We start from the raw sequence: 21,466 nt of genomic DNA, 5'->3' as shown, positions 1-21,466 counted from the left end.
GCAGAGACAGAGAATGAAATATTCATTTAGTGCAATACGAACAATGAACCAGTGGTCTACCGGTAGCGTATTTGAACAGTAATCAAAACGTCATCGGTTCTGAGTTCGAACCCCGTCACCACTTAGAGTTTGACTAAAACTTATCAGCATCGGCGGCCGAAGACTTACGGCATTACAGGTCACCATCTTCCTGCCAACGACACTGTCAAAGAGGGCGGAAGAGCGGCCAGAGGTTCAGGGCATTCTCTTGTCATTGGGGACGGGAAACTGCCCCTAATCAGCAATGGTCAACAGGAAGAGGATGCAGACGGCAATGGAAACTACTGCATTAAAGACACATAACATATATCCACAAGACATGCAACTGAAAAAGTGTCAGTATGATCTCTCCAACGGCAAAAGATTCCTGACTAGTCCCCCATTCGGATCTCAGGGAGGGGACTGCGAAGGGGAAGGTGACCATGAGAAAAAGATTGAATAACCAACGAAAGGGTAACATTCTACGAGTCGCGGCGTGGAATGTCAGAACCTTGAACATCTACATCTACATGACTACTCTGCAATTCACATTTAAGTGCTTGGCAGAGGGTTCATCGAACCACAATCATACTATTTCTCTACTATTCCACTCCCGAACAGCGAGCGGGAAAAACGAACACCTAAACCTTTCTGTTCGAGCTCTGATTTCTCTTATTTTATTTTGATGATCATTCCTACCTATGTAGGTTGGGCTCAACAAAATATTTTCGCATTCGGAAGAGAAAGTTGGTGACTGAAATTTCGTAAAAAGGTCTCGCCGCGACGAAAAACGTCTATGCTGTAATGACTTCCATCCCAACTCGTGTATCATATCTGCCACACTCTCTCCCCTATAACGCGATAATACAAAACGAGCTGCCCTTTTTTGCATCCTTTCGATGTCCTCCGTCAATCCCGCCTGGTAAGGATCCCACACCGCGCAGCAATATTCTAACAGAGGACGAACGAGTGTAGTGTAAGCTGTCTCTTTAGTGGACTTGTTGCATCTTCTAAGTGTCCTGCCAATGAAACGCAACCTTTGGCTCGCCTTCCCGAGAATATTATCTATGTGGTCCTTCCAACTGAAGTTGTTCGTAATTTTAACACCCAAGTACCTAGTTGAATTGACAGCCTTGAGAATTGTACTATTTATCGAGTAATCGAATTCCAACGGAGTTCTTTTGGAACTCATGTGGATCATCTCACACTTTTCGTTATTTAGCGTCAACTGCCACCTGACACACCATGCAGCAATCTTTTCTAAATCGCTTTGCAGCTGATACTGGTCTTCGGATGACCTTACTAGACGGTAAATTACAGCATCATCTGCTAACAGTCTAAGAGAACTGCTCAGATTTTCACCCAGGTCATTTATATAGATCAGGAACAGTAGAGGTCCCAGGACGCTTCCCTGGGGAACACCTGATATCACTTCAGTTTTACTCGATGATTTGCCGTCTATTACTACGAACTGCGACCTTCCTGACAGGAAATCACGAATCCAGTCGCACAACTGAGACGATACCCCATAGCTCCGCAGCTTGATTAGAAGTCGCTTGTGAGGAACGGTGTCAAAAGCTTTCCGGAAATCTAGAAATACGGAATCAACTTGAGATCCCCTGTCGATAGCGGCCATTACTTCGTGCGAATAAAGAGCTAGCTGCGTTGCACAAGAGCGATGTTTTCTGAAGCCATGCTGATTACGTGTCAATAGATCGTTCCCTTCGAGGTGATTCATAATGTTTGAATACAGTATATGCTCCAAAACCCTACTGCAAACCGACGTCAATGATATAGGTCTGTAGTGGTAGGAAAGCTGGAAAATCTGAAAAGGGAAATGCAAACGGTCACTTTAGGTATAGTAGCGGTCAGTGAAGTGAAATGGAAAGGAGACAAGGATTTCTGCTCAGATGAGTCCAGGGTAATATCAACTGCAGCAGCGAATAGCATAACGTCAGAAGGATTCGTCATGAATAGGAAGATAGGGCAGAGAGTGTGTTACTGTGAACAGTTCAGTGACAGGATTGTTCTCATCAGACTCGACAGCAAACCAACAGCGATAACGATTCTTCAGGTATACATGCCGACATCACAAGCTGAAGATGAAGAGACAGAGCAAGTATATGACGACATTGAAAGGCTAATTCAGTTTGTAAAGGGAGATGAAAATCCAATACTAATGGGGGAATGGATTGCGGTTGTAGGGGAAGCAGTAGGGGAAAGGGCTACGGGAGAATATGGCCTTGGTACTAGGCATGTGAGAGGAAAAAAATTGAGTTCTGCTATAAATTTCAGCTCGTAATGGTGAATACTCTGTTCAAGAATCACTTGGAAAAGACCGAAAGACACGGGAAGATTTCAGATTAAATCATCGTGAGACAGACATTCCGAAATCAGAACATAATTTAGTAGTGACGAAGAACAGGCCTAAGTTTAAGAGATTAGTCAGAAACAATCAATACGCAAAACGGGATATGGAAGGACTAAGGAACGAAGAGAACACTTGAAGTTCTCTAAAGCTGTAGATACTGCAATAAGGAGTAGCTCAGTAAGCAGTTTAGTTGAAGTGGAATGGACATCCCTAAAAGGGACAATCACAAAAACTGGAAAGAAAAACATTGTTTGCAAAGAAGGAAACCGCGAAGAAACCATGGTTAACAGAAGAAATACTTCAGATAATCGATGAAAGAAGGAAGTAGAAAAATGTTCAGAGAGATTCATTTATACAGAAATACAAGTAGCTGAAGAATGTAATAAATAGGAAGTGCAGAGAAGCTAAGACGAAATGGTGGCATGAAAAATGTGAAGAAATCGAAAAAGAAATGATTGTCGGAAGGAGTGGCTCAGCATTTGGTGATACTAAAAGCAAGGGTTGTAATATTAAGAGTGCAACTGGAATTCTACTGTTAAATGCAGAGGAGAGAGCAAATAGGTGGAAAGAGTACACTGAAGGTCTCTACGAGGGGCAGACTTACCTGGTGAAGAGAAAGAAGAAATTGGGGTCAATATAAAAGAAAGACGGGACCCAATACTAGAATCAGAATTTAAAAGAGCTTTGGAAGTCTTAAGATCAAATAAGGCAGAAGATATAAATAACATTTCACCAGAATTTATAAAATCATTGGGCGAAGTGGCAACAAAGGACTATTCAAGTTGGTATGTAGAATGTATGATTTTGGCGATAAAGCATTTGACTTTCAGAAAAGTATCATCCAATCAATTCCGAAGACTGCAACAGCCGACAAGTGCGAGAGTTTCCACAAATCAGTTTAACAGCTCAAATCAGTTTAACAGCTCATGCATCCAAGTTGCTTACAAGAATAACATACAGAAGAACGGAAAAGAAAATTGAGGATGTGCTAGGTGTCGATCACATTGGCTTTAAGAAAGGTAGAGGCACCAGAGAGGCAGTTCTGACGTTGTGGTTGATAACGAAACAAAAACTAAAGTAAAATCAAGACACGTCCATAGGATTTGTCGACCTGGAAAAAGCGTTCGACAATGTAAAATGCGGCAAAATGTTTGAAATTCTGAGGAAAACAGGGGTAAGCTATAGCGAGAGACGAGTAATAAACAACATATACAAGGACCAAGAGGGAATAGTAAGAGTGGAAGACCAAGAAAGAAGTGCTCAGATTAAAAAAAAAAGTTTTTAAGACAGGGATATAGTCTTTTGCCCCTACTGTTTAATCTATACCTCAAAGATGCAATGATGGAAATAAAGTAAGTTTCACGAAAGGAATTAATATCGAAATTGAAAGGATATCAATGGTAACATTCGCTGATGACGGTGCTATCCTAAGTGAAAGTGAAGAAGAATCACAGGAGCTGGACTCAGAGTAAATCGAAGAAAGGTGAAAGTAATGAGAAGTAGCAGAAATGATAACGGCGAGAAACTTAACGTCAGCATTGATGATCAGGAAGTACATGAATTTAAGGAAGTCTGCTACTAAGCGTCAAATAACCAACGACGGACGGGGTAAGGACAACATCAAAAGCAGACTATCACTGGCAAAACGGGCATTCCTGGACAAGTGTCAAACATAAGCCTTACTTTGAGGAAGAAGTTTCTGAGAATCTACGTTTGGCGCACAGCACGGTATGGTAGTGAAACATGGACTGTGTTAAAAGCATTTGAGGTGTGGTGCTACAGAAGAATGTTGAAAATTAGGTGGACGATCAGGTAACGAATGAAGAGGTTCTGCGCAGAATGGGAGAAGAAAGAAATATATGGAAAACACTGAGAAGAAGAAGGGACAGTATGATAGGTCATCTGTTAAGCATCAGAGAGTAACTTCCATGTTGCTAAAGGGAGCTGTAGAGGGGAAAAAGTGTAGAGGAAGACAGAGATTGGAATATATGCAGCAAATAATTGAGGACGTAGGTTGCAAGTGCTACTCTGAGATGGAGAGTTGGCACAGGAGAGGAATTCGTGTCGGACCGCATGTAACTAGTCACAACACTGATGAGTGGGAAAAAAAAAACATTGGCATTAAGTGCACAGGAGAATACTCTTTATATATAAATACCTTAATTTGTTACAATTTTCCAATAGTCCATACGATTACCTGACCTTCTAACAATATCGCCATGCATGAGTAATGCTGTTTTCGGACTTGCATGTTTCATGGACTCATTAGTAATCTAGCTGTAACTGAAGGCAAGTACCATATGTTGTCAGTATAATTGCAACGGCTGCAGGAACTATTTCATATCGTGGAGCTCCATAAGATAAAACTGTCTGGTAGGTGCTGCTATCTGCTACTTCTTATTACAACTTTTCTCATCTTGTGTGTTTCTTGTTATTACAACTATAGGCAGCAATGTAATTAATAAGAATTTTAATTGTAAAGTTTTGCTTTTGTTTTGTGTATGATTTAAATTACTTTCACTGTAATGATACAGTATAATGTAAAGTTTATGTGCAAGCTTCTTGTGGGTACTTTTACATTTTTACACTTTTAAGAGTGGTCGGCAGAGAAAATATTAAGCTCTTTGACTGTTAACTGTGTGGCACGCCTGTGGAAACAAGGTGGAAGTTAAGTTGATCGTGGATATTGTGATGCTTTGGTGTTGTTTGTTTTGATAGTTTTGGTGGCTGCAGATTTATGGAAGGAGCTGCTCTGGAGAGTAAACTGATGGAAGATATAGCAGGACTGTTATTCTCCAATACTTAATGCAGTTAGCTGAAAGTGGATTGGCGATTTATGAAACTGCAGCTGTAGATTACCAATTACAAATCACAGCTACAATAAGGTGCCGAGATTAGTTAGGTTGCATCTAGGCCTTGTTAATTTGTACACGAGCCACTCACTAAACTTAGAAATGTTTCCAAGAGTAATACATTCATTTTAAACAGGAGACGCGTGTATTTGGTCGTAGTTGAATACTTGACCCTTAAACAATTTTTTCCACTGTCCCGTACGATGAATAGTTGGCACAGTTTCCCCAAGCACAAACTAAATAATTAAACAGTAGAACAATTTATTCATACCATTATTTGTTTTCCAGTCAATATTCGTGGCAAGCAGCATTCCACTTAGCAACTACTAAGTCTGAACTAAAACTATTAGTGACCCCTTCATAGAACGGAAGTTGCCAGCATTACTTATTTCTAACATAGGAGCTTAAATTTGTACGATGGGTACGAAAGTACTGATATGATATAGGTTAAGAACATGTTTTTCTCATCTTGTGTTTTTCTTGTATGGAAACACTGCATGATGCTGTACTTGGCGCTCAACAATAAATTGTAAGAGGCGGTACCTGATGCTCTAATCACAGTTAACTTAAAAAAACAAGTACGTTTTTACTGACTTTTAAGGTTTCTTTAAATTGTATTATTTGCTTTCTGTCTGTACTATTTTGGAGGTAACATTTGTTTTCCTCTGTGATGCCTAAGTGATGAAGGTTAAGTTTGGCAAAACATCAATGAGTGATCAGTTGGGAAAGGAAAGTAAATGATCGTGTCACTGGTTTACGGCACGAATATTTGTAGTCACCTTTATGTAGCACCCAATATGTCAGCTCAGAGAGGAGTTCATGACGCTTAATAAAACGCTTGTCATTAATTAACGAGAGTGCTATACATTCCGTTAATTAACTGACTAACATTTACATGCTGAGTGCGTATGACACTCGCTATAACCTCAACACTGTTTTGATTGATTAAATTTCAGTTTTATTGCAACGTGGAAATTATAATGAAGTGCTAATACTCTGAGGCATTTATTTGACCAGAAGTGGATGCTTGAGGTTTTGTTGTCGTTGTTATGGTCTTCAGACCTGAGACTGGTTTGCTGCAGCTCTCCATGCTACTCTATCCTGTGCAAGCTTCATCATCTCCCAGTACCTACTGCAACCTACATCCTTCTGAATCTGCTTAGTGCATTCATCTCTTGGTCTCCCTCTACGATTTTTACCCACCACGCTGCCCTCCAATGCTAAATTGGTGATCCCACGATGTCTCAGAACATGTCCTACCAACCGGTCCCTTCTTCTTATTAAGTCGTGCCACAAGCTCCTCTTCTCCCCAATTCTATTCAATACCTCCTCATTAGTTATGTGATCTACCCATCTAATCTTCAGCATTCTTCTGTAGCACCACATTTCGAAAGCATCTATTCTCTTCTTGTCCAAACTATTTATCTTCCATATTTCACTTCCATACATGGCTACACTCCATACAAATACCTTTAGAAACGACTTCTTGACACTTAAACCTATACTTGATGTTAACAAATTTCTCTTCTTCAGAAATGCTTTCCTTGCGATTGCCAGTCTACATTTTATATCCTCTTTACTTCGACCATCATCAGTTATATTGCTCCCCAAATAGCAGAACTTCTTTACTACTTTAAGTGTCTCATTTCGTAATCTAATTCCCTCAGCATCATCCGACTTAATTCGACTACGTTCCATTATCCTCGTTTTGTTTTTGTTGATGTTCATCTTATACCGTCCTTTCAAGACACTGTCCAATCCGTTCACCTGCTCTTCCAAGTCCTTTGCTGTCTCTGACAGAATTACTATGTCATCGGCGAACCTCAAAGTTTTTATTTCTTCTCCATGGATTTTAATATCTACTCCGAATTTTTCGTTTGTTTCCTTCACTGCTTGCTCAATATACAGATTGAATAACATCAGGGAGAGGCTACAACCCTGTCTCACTCCCTTCCCAACCACTGGTTCCCTTTGATGTCCCTCGACTCTTATAACTGCCATCTAGTTTCTGTACAAATTGTAAATAGCCTTTCGCTCCCTTTATTTTACCCCTACCATCTTTAGAATTTGAAAGAGAGTATTCCAGTTAACATTGTCAAAAGCTTTCTCTAAGTCTACAAATGCTAGAAATGTAGGTTTGCTTTTCCTTAATCTTCCTTCTAAGATAAGGCGTAAGGTCAGTATTGCCTCACGTGTTCCAAAATTTCTACGCAATCCTAACTGATCTACCCCGAGGTCGGCTTCTATCAGTTTTTCCATTCGTTAGTTATTTCGCAGCTCTGCCTTATTAACCTGATAGTTCGGTAATTTTTACACCTGTCAACACCTGCTTTCTTTGGGACTGGAATTATTATATTCTTCTTGAAGTCTGAGGGTTTTTCACCTGTCTCATACATCTTGCTCACCAGATGGTAGAGTTTTGTCAGAGCTGGTTCTCCTAAGGTTATCAGTACTCCTCAAAATACAAATGGAACTTTAATAACTCGTATACAGTCTGTGGAGAGGAACTCTGACAGTTTCAGGATTCCGCTAATAAACAAAATGGTGGACTAGAATTCAAATTCCTAATAGCAGAGCCGCTCTGCCATCATGAAAAAAAAATGACGAATAAAAAGATCAGAACTACAATGCAAGACGCATCACGATTCAAGAAAGGTGGTTTCAGTTAAGTCCACTGGAACTGATGCAGCAAGTCATTCGTTTCACATTACAGACCTAAGACCTAACAGCAAGCCCGCATCTCGTGGTCGTGCGGTAGCGTTCCCGCTTCCCACGCCTGGGTTCCCGGGTTCGATTCCCGGCGGGTCAAGGATTTTCTCTGCCTCGTGATGGCTGGGTGTTGTGTGCTGTCCTTATGTTAGTTAGGTTTAAGTAGTTCTAAGTTCTAGGTGACTGATGACCATAAATGTTAAGTCCCATAGTCCTCAGAGCCATTTGAACCATTTTTTGAACCAAACTGCAAAGGACAGGCTGTACTAATGTGTAGTAAGTGTAACGGTCATCTGTGTCTAAACGGGAGCGTAAAATATTTCCAATAATTTCACGAATAAAGGGTTTCCTGAATAGCACACAATTATTTAAAATATATGCCACCATGTATATTTTTATCATGTAAATCCTACCAATTTATTATCAGAATGATAAAATCTTTTACTAAATGGATTATTGTCAATGTTCAATTTCTTAAATGCTTATTGCTATAAATAGGTCACCTACTCAATTATATCTGACAGGTATAACGTAACTCTCATCTGACCTTACATACTCCATGAAATTTCATTGCTGGTTACAAAATATGGCTTTCTATTAATTTATTTCAAGAAGTAATTTATTCAGGTATTAGGGAGCTAAATCTTGAAGAAAAAAAAAGACGCAGTATATCCAGTAACTACAAATATAAAACTGTACTAACAGCTGATGTAGCACATGAGCAGGAGCCAGTAAACGGGGTAGAACGGTCCAAGTGGCTCAGAAAGGAGTTCAGTGAGCACAAACAAAAACTTTCGATCACTTACTGAGCAACATAAAATATGTGATATGTGACGACCTAACCTAAAATCGTGTGACTGGTGGGAGGCACGCTACGGTAGGCGTTGCAGCGGCGATGGTCACTGTGTCCAGATGGCTTCGTGGTCAGAGTGTCCGCCTAGTAAGCACGAGGCTCGGGTTCGAATTCTGATACGGCGTAAATATTCAACTTTCCACATTGATTTAAATCAATGCCCTCTCGCAGCCAGTGTAATTACAATGTGCCTTAATTCTTAGTGGCTGGAGGATCAGAATGGTGTCTGTTCTTTCAGACATGTCAAAAGAACAGATACCACATATATATGTAATTAAAGCAAAGATGGCCAATGATCTCTTCAGTGCTTATGCACACCAGGGCAGAACTCTTACAGGAATAACGGGCAGAGGCACCACATTAGTAGTGTGAGGGTGTTTGTGCAGCCCGTGTAGCTGTGATCACCACTGCATCCGGATGGTTCAGCGGTCAGCGCCTCTGCCTAGTAAGCAGCAGACCCGAGTTTGAATCCCAGTCTGGCATGAATTTTCAACTTCCCAGTTGATTTAAAACAATGCCCAGTCTCAGCCAATGTCTTTAATTCCTTTGTATCTAAACTCATTTCTCCTAGACAACTACTTCTATTCCACAGGGGAATTCTTGTTGACTAATTCCTGAACTAAACATGTTACTAAGCTTTCCAAACAAATATGTTCATCTGCTTGGGCATTCCATTACTGTTAGCCTTCGAAACAAACGAATTAGCCTCCTGACATAATATGTCCATTCAGTACTGTCATATTGAATAATTTTCTGGGGTAAATTCACCACTTGGATAGAAAGTATTGATTGCACAAAAGCGAGCAGTAAGAATAATATCTGGTGATCACCTGCGGTCGTTATGTAGTTGAGAGTTACGCATTTTTACTGCACCATCACAATACATGTATTTGCTAGTTAAATCGTCAGCAATAAACAGTCAAAATTTGAGAATAGTGATGTCCATAACTACAACACTAAAGGCAACAATGGCCTTTTTTTGCCTATTATTAAAGCTGTCTGTGGCTCAGAAAGGGGTTGAATAAATACTAACAAAAGTTATATATTATTTACCCAGTAACATAAAGAAACCGACGGACAGCAAAGAAATTTTGAAATCCAACCTATACTCATTTCTCTTGGACAACGCCTCCTATTACATGAACCAATTTTTATTTAAAACTTGGTGGCCTGGAGAAAAATCCGAAGTTTTTACGTGCACCAGCATGAACAGCGCTAAAAAACAAACAATGTGCTCATTAACGTTAACAGTAATCACGTATACATATCCTGTGAAGCGACTCCTTACACACCACGTAGATAAAAGAATCATTCATTATAGGGCACATTTGTATGACTGAACGGCTAACCCAGTCCATGGTGCACGATTCCACTTGCAGGTTGCCTGTGTCACAGCTTCCATGATTTTCAGTAATTTATCTAATTACTGACTGAATTGAAAAAATTTAAAAATACACTGACGGAAAAAACTCCCAACGCCAATAGGTGTGTTTTTGCATCGGGAAGATGGTGTCTCTTCAGATTTCGCGCCAGTGGCATATGACAGGTGTTAGTGGCGCCACTACGAGGGTGCACCCTTGGGACATTATCGAGCGTCTCATGGGCACACGTCGTCCTGACGGCAGGAGATACAGCTGTCAGTAGTATAAAGGCTTACAGAACGAGAGAGGTAGGAAGCTCCTATCCCCTCTACATCCCGTACTCTATATCATTTTGGTAGATGCATTGCGGTGGCTGAGGCAATTGTAAGCACAGTGGGCTCACATTTGGGAGGACAACAGTTCAAATACCTCCACAGAGTACGCGAAATAACTTGCCCCCCTTCTAACAGCCGTGTACCACAAGTCTCTAGAAGAACGGAAGGTTCCAAATGATTGGAAAAGAGCACAGGTAGTCCCAGTCTTCAAAAAGGGTCGTCGAGCAGATGCGCAAAACTGTAGACCTATATCTCTGACGTCGATCTGTTGTAGAATTTTAGAACATGTTTTTTGCTCGAGTATCATGTCGTTTTTGGAAACCCAGAATCTACTCTGTAGGAATCAACATGGATTCCGGAAACAGCGATCGTGTGAGACCCAACTCGCTTTATTTGTTTATGAGACCCAGAAATTATTGGATACAGGCTCCCAGGTAGATGCTATTTTCCTAGACTTCCGGAAGGCGTTCGATACAGTTCCGCACTGTCGCCTGATAAACAAAGTAAGAGCCTACGGAATATCAGACCAGCTGTAAGGCTGGATTGAAGAGTTTTTAGCAAACAGAACACAGCATGTTGTTATCAATGGAGAGACGTCTACAGACGTTAAAGTAACCTCTGGCGTGCCACAGGGGAGTGTTATGGGATCATTGGTTTTCACAATATATATAAAGGACCAAGTAGATAGTGTCGGAAGTTCCATACGGCTTTTCGCGGATGATGCTGTAGTATACAGAGAAATTGCAGAATTGTAGCGAAATGCAGGAAGATCTGCAGCGGATAGGCACTTGGTGTAGGGAGTGGCAACTGACCCTTACCATAGACAAATGTAATGTATTGCGAAGACATAGAAAGAAGGATCCTTTATTGTATGATTATATGATAGCGGAACAAACACTGGTAGCAGTTACTTCTGTTAAATATCTGGGAGTACGCGTGCGGAACGATTTGAAATGGAATGATCATATAAAATTAATTGTTCGTAAGGCGGGTACCAGGTTGAGATTCATTGGGAGAGTCCTTAGAAAATGTAGTCCATCAACAAAGGAGGTGGCTTACAAAACACTCGTTCGACCTATACTTGAGTATTGCTCATCAGTGTGGGATCCGTACCAGATCGGGTTGACGGAGGAGATAGAGAAGATCCCAAGAAGAGCGGCGCGTTTCGTCACAGGGTTATTTGGTAACCGTGATAGCGTTACGGAGATGTTTAGCAAACTCAAGTGGCAGACTCTGCAAGAGAGGCGCTCTGCATCGCGGTGTAGCTTGCTGTCCAGGTTTCGAGAGAGTGCGTTTCTGGATGAGGTATCGAATATACTGCTTCCCCCTACTTATACCTCCCGTGGAGATCACGAATGTATAATTAGAGAGATTCGAGCGCGCACGGAGGCTTTCAGACAGTCGTTCTTCCCGCGAACCATACGCGACTGGAACAGAAAAGGGAGATAATGACAGTGGTACGTAAAGTGCCCTCCGCCACACACCGTTGGGTGGCTTGCGGAGTATGAATGTAGATGTAGACACCCATCGAGACATAAGTTTTCGCTGATTTCTTTGAACCGCTTTAGGAAAATGCTGGGATGGTTTCCTTATAAAGACAATTACTGATTTCCTTCCCCATCGTTGCCCACCCTGGTCATGACCTTCTTCTCTAATGACCTCGTGGTCACTGGGACACTGAACCCCACATCTTCCTTCATTCATTTCAGTATGTGGATCTTCAGGAAGCGTCAGAACAGCCGAGGCCCTCCTCCTCTCACGTGAGCCCGCCGTCAGTTGGCAGCAGAGTCCCCGGCCACTGACCTGCGAACAGCTCCCTCTCCGGCGAGCTGTTGTTGGAGTCGTGGTGCGAGCTGGAGCTGGCGCGCGAGATGTCGATGCGCGGCGTGGACGGCGTGTGCAGCGACGACGACGGCTGCGGATCCTCGCGGATGCCCGGCAGCTTGCCGCCCCCGCTGCCGCCCCCGCTGCCGCCTCCTCCGCCGCCGCTGGGCGGCGGGCTGTCCTGCTCGTCGCTGAGGTCCTCCAGCGAGGCGAAGGGCGCAGGGCCCATCCGCCGCTGACGGTACGTGGCGCGCTTCGCGTTCACCTGCTGCAACACCGCACAACATACGCGGCCGTTCAGCGCAACGAGGCAGCAAGCCTTCCCCACCCCCGCCCCAGCCTCAGCCTCCTGCTTATCCCCACTACCAGGACCGCCTCTCCCATCAGTCTGGTCTCGGCAGCCAACTGCATGAATGTGTGTGTGTCTGTTGTGTAAGTCAGAAGAAGGCCTTCTGGCCGAAAGTTTACGTGTCGGGCAATATTTTTGTTGTGCCTGTTTGTGACTCACCATCTCCGCTATACAGTGTGCAGCAGTCTATCCTTTTTATAATATTAGCAGTTTTATAATATTAGCAGTTCCTATTTTACACGTCAATCTAAAACTGTACGATAAATTTTTGTATTTTCGTCCCATATTTTCCGAAGTAGCGTAAAACAGCTTGTAAATTGCAAAATTGAAGTACCACTGTTAAACTATAAACCTGGACAAGAGCCAGTAAGACTCGCGCTCTGTACATACTTAGTCTACATCTATATATAAAAGGCTTGTCTGCGCACCCACTGACAGACTTTTCTCCATGACTATCCAATACCACTCGTGTTTGTGGAGGTAAATAGCCCTTGATCTCATGCTGTTAGTAAGGGAGTTTGGTCGCAGTGGGTGGCACTGGGTGAGTGTGACGAGCAAAAATACGCGAAATGTGGAGCAGTAAATACTCTTAGATAACTAATGAGGAGGTATTGCATAGGATTGGGGAGAAGTTTGTGGCACATCTTGACTAGAAGAAGGGATCGGTTGGTAGGTCATGTTATGAGGCATCAAGGGATCACAAATTTAGCATTGGAGGGCAGCGTGGTGGGTAAAAATCGTAGAGGGAGGCCAAGAGATGAATACACTAAGAGTTTCTGAAGGATGTAGGTTGCAGCAGGCACCGGGAGATGAAGGAGCTTGCACAGGATTCAGTAGCATGGAGAGCTGCAGCAAACCAGTCTCAGTACTGAAGACCACAACAACAACAACAACAACAGGAAAAGCTATACACTCTGTGAATAACGAAATTTACGGTTCACGTGAGAATGCGTGGGTGGAAGACAAGGGGCCTAACGATTTCAGAAATGTTGGGAAGCATTGATCTAGACCTAAATCGCATGCTGTCGGTCTGGAATCTCGTAAAGAATAAGATCCGTGGTCGAAATACACGAAAAGCATCACTCTCTATCCCAATAACCAAAGAAATAAGGCTATGCTCTTGCCGCTAGTAAATAAACGCCGTGTGTGGCCTCGTGAGGTGCAAAATTTTCGACCTAACACTCTTTGATGATGGGTGTAAACTTGAATTAAAAGTAACACCAGAATTACTAGAGCACAGGAAAAGTATGTCTGTGAGTAATTAATGCGAATGTATTCCGTGGGTTACTTGATAACGCGTCAGGTCGACATAGCAAGGGTGGCGTCTAACCCCACTGACAGCAATTTTTTTTTAATGGTTGCCACGTGAAACTGTTGTATGGGATGTAAAAACACTTTTCTGTGTTTGTAGCAATGTTGCTTTGGTTGTCTGCTTTCGCTTGGTTAGTTGAAAGTAGCAAACCTATAGATGGTGTGAGTATAGATACATGTGGTGTTCTGTCGGACAGTGCGACAGAATAGACACCTCTCACGATTAGACAGCTAGTGCATTTGTAGTTTCACAGAATAAGCATAAACAGTGGGGCAACAGAACAAAACAACAATTACATCACACGTGCAGAAATATTAATAATAATAATAATAAGTGACTGCAGACGGCAGCGTCGCGTACATTACATGTGCGCGTTGTGGCTAGGGTCACGCACAGACAAATGCGTCTGCAGTTGGTATCCAGTTTGCACGCTACAGGCACTGCTGTAGTGCGACATGTTCACTGGGACGTTATCGACATTCTCGTTGAACTGTCGCATAGCAACTGTCGTGTACATAAGAGGTTGGTTCAATAAATAAAGCTTAGCATTTTTTTAAACCCATTAATATACATACACAAACGTCCTTCTTGGTGCTTCAGATTTGACGTTTGTTCTGTGCGCCAGTGAAGTTTCAAACCGTTCTGGCAGATAGCAGAGCCGTAGTACAGCGTCATAATGGCGTCCACATATCACGCACATTACAAGCAGCGTGCTGTTATTGAATTCTTGTATGCGGAAAAAGAAATAGTGGTGAACATCCATGAACGTTTGTCTGCAGTGTATGGCGACACTGCAGTTGATAGGTGTACAGTTGGGCGATGGATACAGAAAGTTACAGCCTCAGGACATGCAGAAACAGAGCCCAACGATCAGCCACGCTCGAGACGTCCTGCCACAGCCACTGCTCCAGACATGGTGAATCGTGCGGATGCCACTTATTCGTGCCAACCGGCGCACTGAAACGTCCCCTTAGAAAACTTAATGAGTTACTATGCTGATAAACCTCTAACGTTATTTGATTTTTAAACAGCTGAGCAGAACTGAACGTACTCAGACATTTCGCTCTTTACTTATTCTGATCATCACTAAACTGACACACAATATTTTTAGCGCAACGCAATCTGACTTTCAATAATCCCTACAGAAGAATGGTCATGACTAACAATAACCTATACCTTTCATGAATCACTTACGTCACAAAAATCTTCGTTACTCGAACTACTGCAATACAGCGAGCGCCAATACTTCCAGCTAAATAAAAGATAATAACTACTGAAGGCACTAACTACTGATAGGCATACTAAGCAAATGAAAGATTTTGATAGAGAACAAACAATGTACACTCCTGGAAATGGAAAAAAGAACACATTGACACCGGTGTGTCAGACCCTCCATACTTGCTCCGGACACTGCGAGAGGGCTGTAAAAGCAATGATCACACGCACGGCACAGCGGACACACCAGGAACCGCGGTGTTGGCCGTCGAATGGCGCTAGCTGCGCAGCATTTATGCACCGCCGCCGTCAGTGTCAGCCAGTTTGCCGTGGCATACGGAGCTCCATCGCAGTCTTTAACACTGGTACCATGCCGCGACAGCGTGGACGTGAACCGTATGTGCAGTTGACGGACATTGAGCGAGGGCGTATAGTGGGCATGCGGGAGGCCGGGTGGACATACCGCCGAATTGCTCAACACGTGGGGCGTGAGGTCTCCACAGTACATCGATGTTGTCGCCAGTGGTCGGCGGAAGGTGCACGTGCCCGTCGACCTGGGACCAGACCGCAGCGACGTACGGATGCACGCCAAGACCGTAGGATCCTACGCAGTGCCGTAGGGGACCGCACTGCCATTTCCCAGCAAATTAGGGATACTGTTACTCCTGGGGTATCGGCGAGGACCATTCGCAACCGTCTGCATGAAGCTGGGCTACGGTCCCGCACACCGTTAGGCCGTCTTCCGCTCACGCCCCAACATCGTGCAGCCCGCCTCCAGTGGTGTCGCGACAGGCGTGAACGGAGGGACGAATGGAGACGTGTCGTCTTCAGCGATGAGAGTCGCTTCTGCCTTGGTGCCAATGATGGTCGTATGCGTGTTTGGCGCCGTGCAGGTGAGCGCCACAATGAGGACTGCATACGACCGAGGCACACAGGGTCAACACCCGGCATCATGGTGTGGGGAGCGATCTCCTACACTGGCCGTACACCTCTGGTGATCGTCGAGGGACACTGAATAGTGCACGGTACATCCAAACCGTCATCGAACCCATCGTTCTACCATTCCTAGACCGGCAAGGGAACTTGCTGTTCCAACAGGACAATGCACGTCCGCATGTATCCCGTGCCACCCAACGTGCCCTAGAAGGTGTAAGTCAACTACCCTGGCCAGCAAGATCTCCGGATCTGTCCCCCATTGAGCATGTTTGGGACTGGATGAAGCGTCGTCTCACGCGGTCTGCACGTCCAGCACGAACGCTGGTCCAACTGAGGCGCCAGGTGGAAATGGCATGGCAAGCCGTTCCACAGGACTACATCCAGCATCTCTACGATCGTCTCCATGGGAGAATAGCAGCCTGCATTGCTGCGAAAGGTGGATATACACTGTACTAGTGCCGACATTGTGCATGATCTGTTGCCTGTGTCTATGTGCCTGTGGTTCTGTCAGTGTGATCATTTGATGTATCTGACCCTAGGAATGTGTCAATAAAGTTTCCCCTTCCTGGGACAATGTATTCACGGTGTTCTTATTTCAATTTCCAGGAGCGTATTTACCTTCGTAGTGTTCAAAAGTCATAATATAGCTATCAGTTCATGATATCCAGCATTACAAATTTACTGTTTCTGGCAGACACACGTCCAGATCGTCCGCTCTTAAAATTCTGCCATCTCTCTCCCCACATCCACCACTGCTGGCGGCTCACCTCCAACTGCGCAACGCTACCTGCTGTTCACATCCGATTGCCCAACACTACAATAGCGAATATTACAACAACCAGCCACAGACTGCATACAGCACAGCCAGTGATTTTCATACAGGGCGCTAAGTGGCGTTACCAACATAAAAACCTAAATAGCCTACTTACAGCATCACAACACGACAATTGGCTCTACAGTTGTCGGTGAGCATTGGTAGAGCGTCTGCAATGATCGTGACTCTCGGATATTCAGAGAGGTGCTGACGATGGGGTCCACCATTCATCACCCTAAAGTCCAGACCTGGCATACTCGGTTTTCCACCTCTTTGGACCGCTTAAAGATTTTCTACGGGTATCACACCTTGAAGATGGCGAGAGTGTCAGTCATGCAGTGAAAACATGGCTACGCCTACAGCACAAGAGCTTTTAACAGCAGGGGATACATGCGCTTCCTCAGCGTAGGCGTGTGGCCGCAGAACGTGGTGGACAAAAATAGGACATGGACATGACGTATTGATGTGTATTGTCACCAAATTCTGACTCTTACCAATCAGCATGTTCTGAGGAAAAAAAAAGTGGGGCATTACGTATTCAGCGACCCTCCTACAACGCCGGAAATAACTGAAGATGAGGCAAAGTCTGCACCATTCCTACTGGACATAGTTGATCAATGGAATACGTCGAATGTCACAGGAGAGGAAATATTGGATATCGACTAGCGCACAGCAGGTGGAGCGGAATGGTTCGTTTGTGACCAAGTGGCTAGAGTCGACATATTCGATATCATCGTCAGAACGATCTTCAAGCGATGGAAATGATGAAATGCCACAGAAGGATTTTTTACGTTATGCACCTAATTATTAATTAATGCTTAGTTACCAATACATTAATCTTATTATTTACTACTGTCACTTTTATTATATGTATTATTATTATTATTATTATTATTACTGTTATTATTATTATTATTATTACTACTATTATTACTATTGCGTAATGCAATTGTTTCTTTATTTTTCTGTTCTGATTGTATGTTGTGTGACACTACAGATGTGCTCTATTGATTTAGAACTTTCAAAAAAACAAAGGAAAGCGGACTGCCAAGAGGACACTGCTGTAAACTCCAAACAGCCCTTCAAAATATCGTAAACGTGTTGTACTATATACTGCTTTCACGCACAATGCAGTAAAAAATAAATGAATAAATAAATTGCGTTGTGACCTTACGCCTTGTGAACTTACCCACGGAATCCATTCGCATTAATTGCTCATAGATACACTTTCCCTGTGCACCGTAGGTCTGGTGTTACTTTTAATTAACCTCTACGCTTGTTCTGTTGGACAACAGTGCACAGTGCGAACCATATCGGAGTTTTGGTCGGTACTCTATCGACATACAACGTTTGACACCGATCTGAGTGTGCGACACCTGGAGGTTTGGGTGTGAGAGACGCTGTCACAGCCCCGTTGTTCCACTTCCTGACAAGCGCGATAGTTGCTGCCACTTCACCATACATGTGTTGGCTTCCATCGTGTGGCAAACATCCATGTGTAGATTGACTGACGCTGTGCAGTAGAATGTTCGTGGCTACTTCGTTACTGATCAACTCCTTTCGTTCATGATTCTCAGTTCTGAAGATTTATCTACGCTTTTTCATTTATCACTCTCTCTAGGTATTAGACGAGTTATCATTGTTCATCGTTTGATTCTATATAGATTTTATGTTCGCTTAGCTTCACCCAAAGCACGTTGGAAGCTCGTCAAATAACCCAGAATTGCGCGCTGGATAAGTTCCGTTCTTTGTAACACGACTGCTCCCATTTTTTGTTTTTATCAAGAATGAAGTTGTCATAATTTCAATTCACTGATTGTTGATTGGTCTGTTATTTGTCCCCGTTCCCTTCATTAAACAAGTCATTTCTTCCTATAGGTAGTTTAGTCTGGTGTCTTCACGGTCCAGGAAACAGGAGGCTGCTAGGCAGGATGGTTTTTTATTTGCTAAGGTGACAAGCAGAGTCTGTCATTCACAACCCGACAAGCATCTACGCACTGTAGAGATCAAATCTACAGTTGGACGAGGGGGTGGAATTGTGAAGGGACGTTGCGTGTAAACCGTAGGTTTGGAATGCTGAACCAGTTTCAGTCAAACTTTGTGCAGACATCGTAAAATGCCTAAAAAAACACGGGTTGTCGAGCATACATGGCGCTGACATATGCAGGGACGAAGTTGAGAAGATGGTGGCAGAGATAAATCCGGGGCCTTCACGGTGTTTGGCTGACTGGTCACATCTGGCACCTATTGGCAGGGGAGGGATGTAAAAGGGTCTGACTCTATTCGAATAAACTTCCACGATTTGCACTTCGTATATTTTACCAAGAGTACGGAGTATGTTAGTACGTACGAGGAGTTTTGACTGCTGAGTTCCAGGCCAGTACCAGCTGTTCTAGTCTGGTCCCCGCCGCAATAGAACAGGGGAAGGACGCACGTCTGCAGTGTCGGACTAACGATATAACCACAGGCGCATCCGCTGCACAACCTACATGCCAGACACATGAGTATCAGTCAGTGTGAACAGTTGCCAGAATATAGGGAGCCACGTTTTCCGAGTGCCGGCGGTGCTGTAGCGCCACGGACACAGAGTCGTGGAATGCGACTGGTTGTTTGCCCTTCATCATCTACAGGTAAAACAATAATACGATCGTGAACAATTTACACGTGTGCGTAGCAATATGTTACCAGTTATTCTTTACCTCTCCTTTCCACTATTGGTAACCTCTTTTTATTATTCTTAACATTTGTTTGCGTTTCTCAATGTAATTCTCTCCTTCCCTGTGTATTTCCTCCCCGATCTCTGGATCAGTCTCTTTCCATTGATGTTTTCCTTCTTTTTAAATAGTGGTTTAATATAGTGCTGGATGTTTATAGAAAAGGATACAATTTTGTAACGTACTGTGGACTGTAGCAATAACAGTTATAGGCTATCTGATCAAAAGAACCTGGACAGCCCTATGTAATGCCGAACGCGTAGCTGAGTGAAGCTCTGTGACTTCGAACATGGACTAGTCATTGGATGTCACGTGATAAAGAAATGCGTCAGGGACATTTCAACCCTTGTAAAGCTGGCGGAGTCGACTACTGGTGTTGTGACTGTGGAGTGGACTGCGAAGAAAGAACCACAGATAAACCAAAACCAGACTGGCCTGGTGTACTGATGAACACGGACCGACGTGCACTGGCAGAGAGGGGTTGCAGGAAATCGCATGAAATGAGCGAAAGAAATCACTCGTGAGTTGCAAAGTGCTCCTGGCAACCAGCCTGCAGGAGGAGTGAAGAGGAATGGCAGACAGTGCTCGAACAGCTACTCATAGGCCACAAATTTCTGTACTCGATGTTAAGCGACACTGGAGGTGGTGTAGAGGGCGACGCTATGGCAGCGGTGACTGCAGACGGCTGTTCTGAAGTGATGCATCACGCTGACCCCTGTGTACTCTGGTGGAAGCAATTGGGTTCGACGAATGCCTTCACACGTAGTGGTTAGAGTGAACTATGGAGCAGGTGGTTTTACGATAGGTGGAGAGTCTTTTTCGTAGTTAGGGTATGGTCTTGTTATTGCCCTTTCTAAAACTTTGCCGGCCGGAGTGGCAGAGCGGTTCTAGCAGCTGCAGTCTGGAACCGCGTGACCGCTACGGTCGCAGGTTCGAATCCTGCCTCGGGCATGGATGTGTGTGATGTCCTTAAGTTAGTTAGGTTTAAGTAGTTCTAACTTCTAGGGGACTGATGACCTCAGAAGTTAAGTCCCATAGTGCTCAGACCCATTTGAACCATCTAAAACTTCCATGCGGAGGGATATGAATTGTTTCGTGCACACAATAAAGGAGTGGTTCGGAGACGGTGACTGTTTGCATTAGATTGATAGTGCACCCAAAGGTTTGCAGATAATTCTATTCCCAAAATGGAATGTGCTGCACAGAGTCCCGAGCTGTAACTATTGGAATACCTTTAGGTTTAGTCAGATTGTTGACTTCGCTCCACATCCCAGTGTTCATCACAACTTTCTGTCGCTGCGACTCTTGATAGGAAAACGGAGTGCAATTTCTTAATGTAAACAAATAGCTAGCTATTCATTTTGATCAGATAGTGTAAGCATTCAGTCGTTTATAGGCTGCAGACCACAAGTAAAAGTAGCAACAAATAGTAAATGAAATGTGCATAGAGTTTGGGCCTTACCGGTACGCCGGTGGTGAGGGCCATGCTCCGCGCCTCACGTCATGGCTGCTGCGAGCCCAGCCCAGCTTCCAGCCGCCGCGCCCTCAGCTGCACGCCTCGGCCGCCCTGGCCAACACACCTCCCGCCGGCATAGCGCTTCTGCTTCTGGCAGGCTCCGCGCCGCTGCTCCTGGCCAGGTGCGCCTGCCAGCACAGAGGGCAAAAACCTGTGGTCAGCGCGCAGTCTGGCAGCGCCTCTGTGTGTGCACGGCATTCCCTGCATCTACACAGCTAGCCGCGAAATTGCAATGCTAGGAAAGGTAGCCAACACTGGTTGCGTACAGTACGGTAGAAGGAACATGC

The 21,466-nt window shown here is 44.0% G+C and overlaps 1 protein-coding gene across 1 annotated transcript in view; it reads right to left on the bottom strand.

Annotated features, from left to right (window-relative positions):
- Positions 1-21,196, bottom strand: part of LOC126291478 (protein PRRC2A-like) — a 209,031-nt gene extending 187,835 nt beyond the window's left edge. Inside the window, exons 1-2 of the mRNA XM_049984988.1 lie at positions 21,126-21,196; positions 12,303-12,591 (exon numbers count right to left, since the gene is read on the bottom strand). Of these exons, the coding sequence (XP_049840945.1) occupies positions 12,303-12,591; positions 21,126-21,149 (313 nt within the window). The 5' untranslated portion in view covers positions 21,150-21,196. The remainder of the gene's footprint in view (positions 1-12,302; positions 12,592-21,125) is intronic.
- Between the last annotated feature and the right edge of the window lie 270 nt (positions 21,197-21,466).

Source organism: Schistocerca gregaria, chromosome 9, assembly GCF_023897955.1.
Source record: "Schistocerca gregaria isolate iqSchGreg1 chromosome 9, iqSchGreg1.2, whole genome shotgun sequence".
NCBI classification, from domain to species: Eukaryota; Metazoa; Arthropoda; class Insecta; order Orthoptera; family Acrididae; genus Schistocerca; species Schistocerca gregaria.
This window is presented reverse-complemented; position numbering and strand designations above follow the sequence as displayed.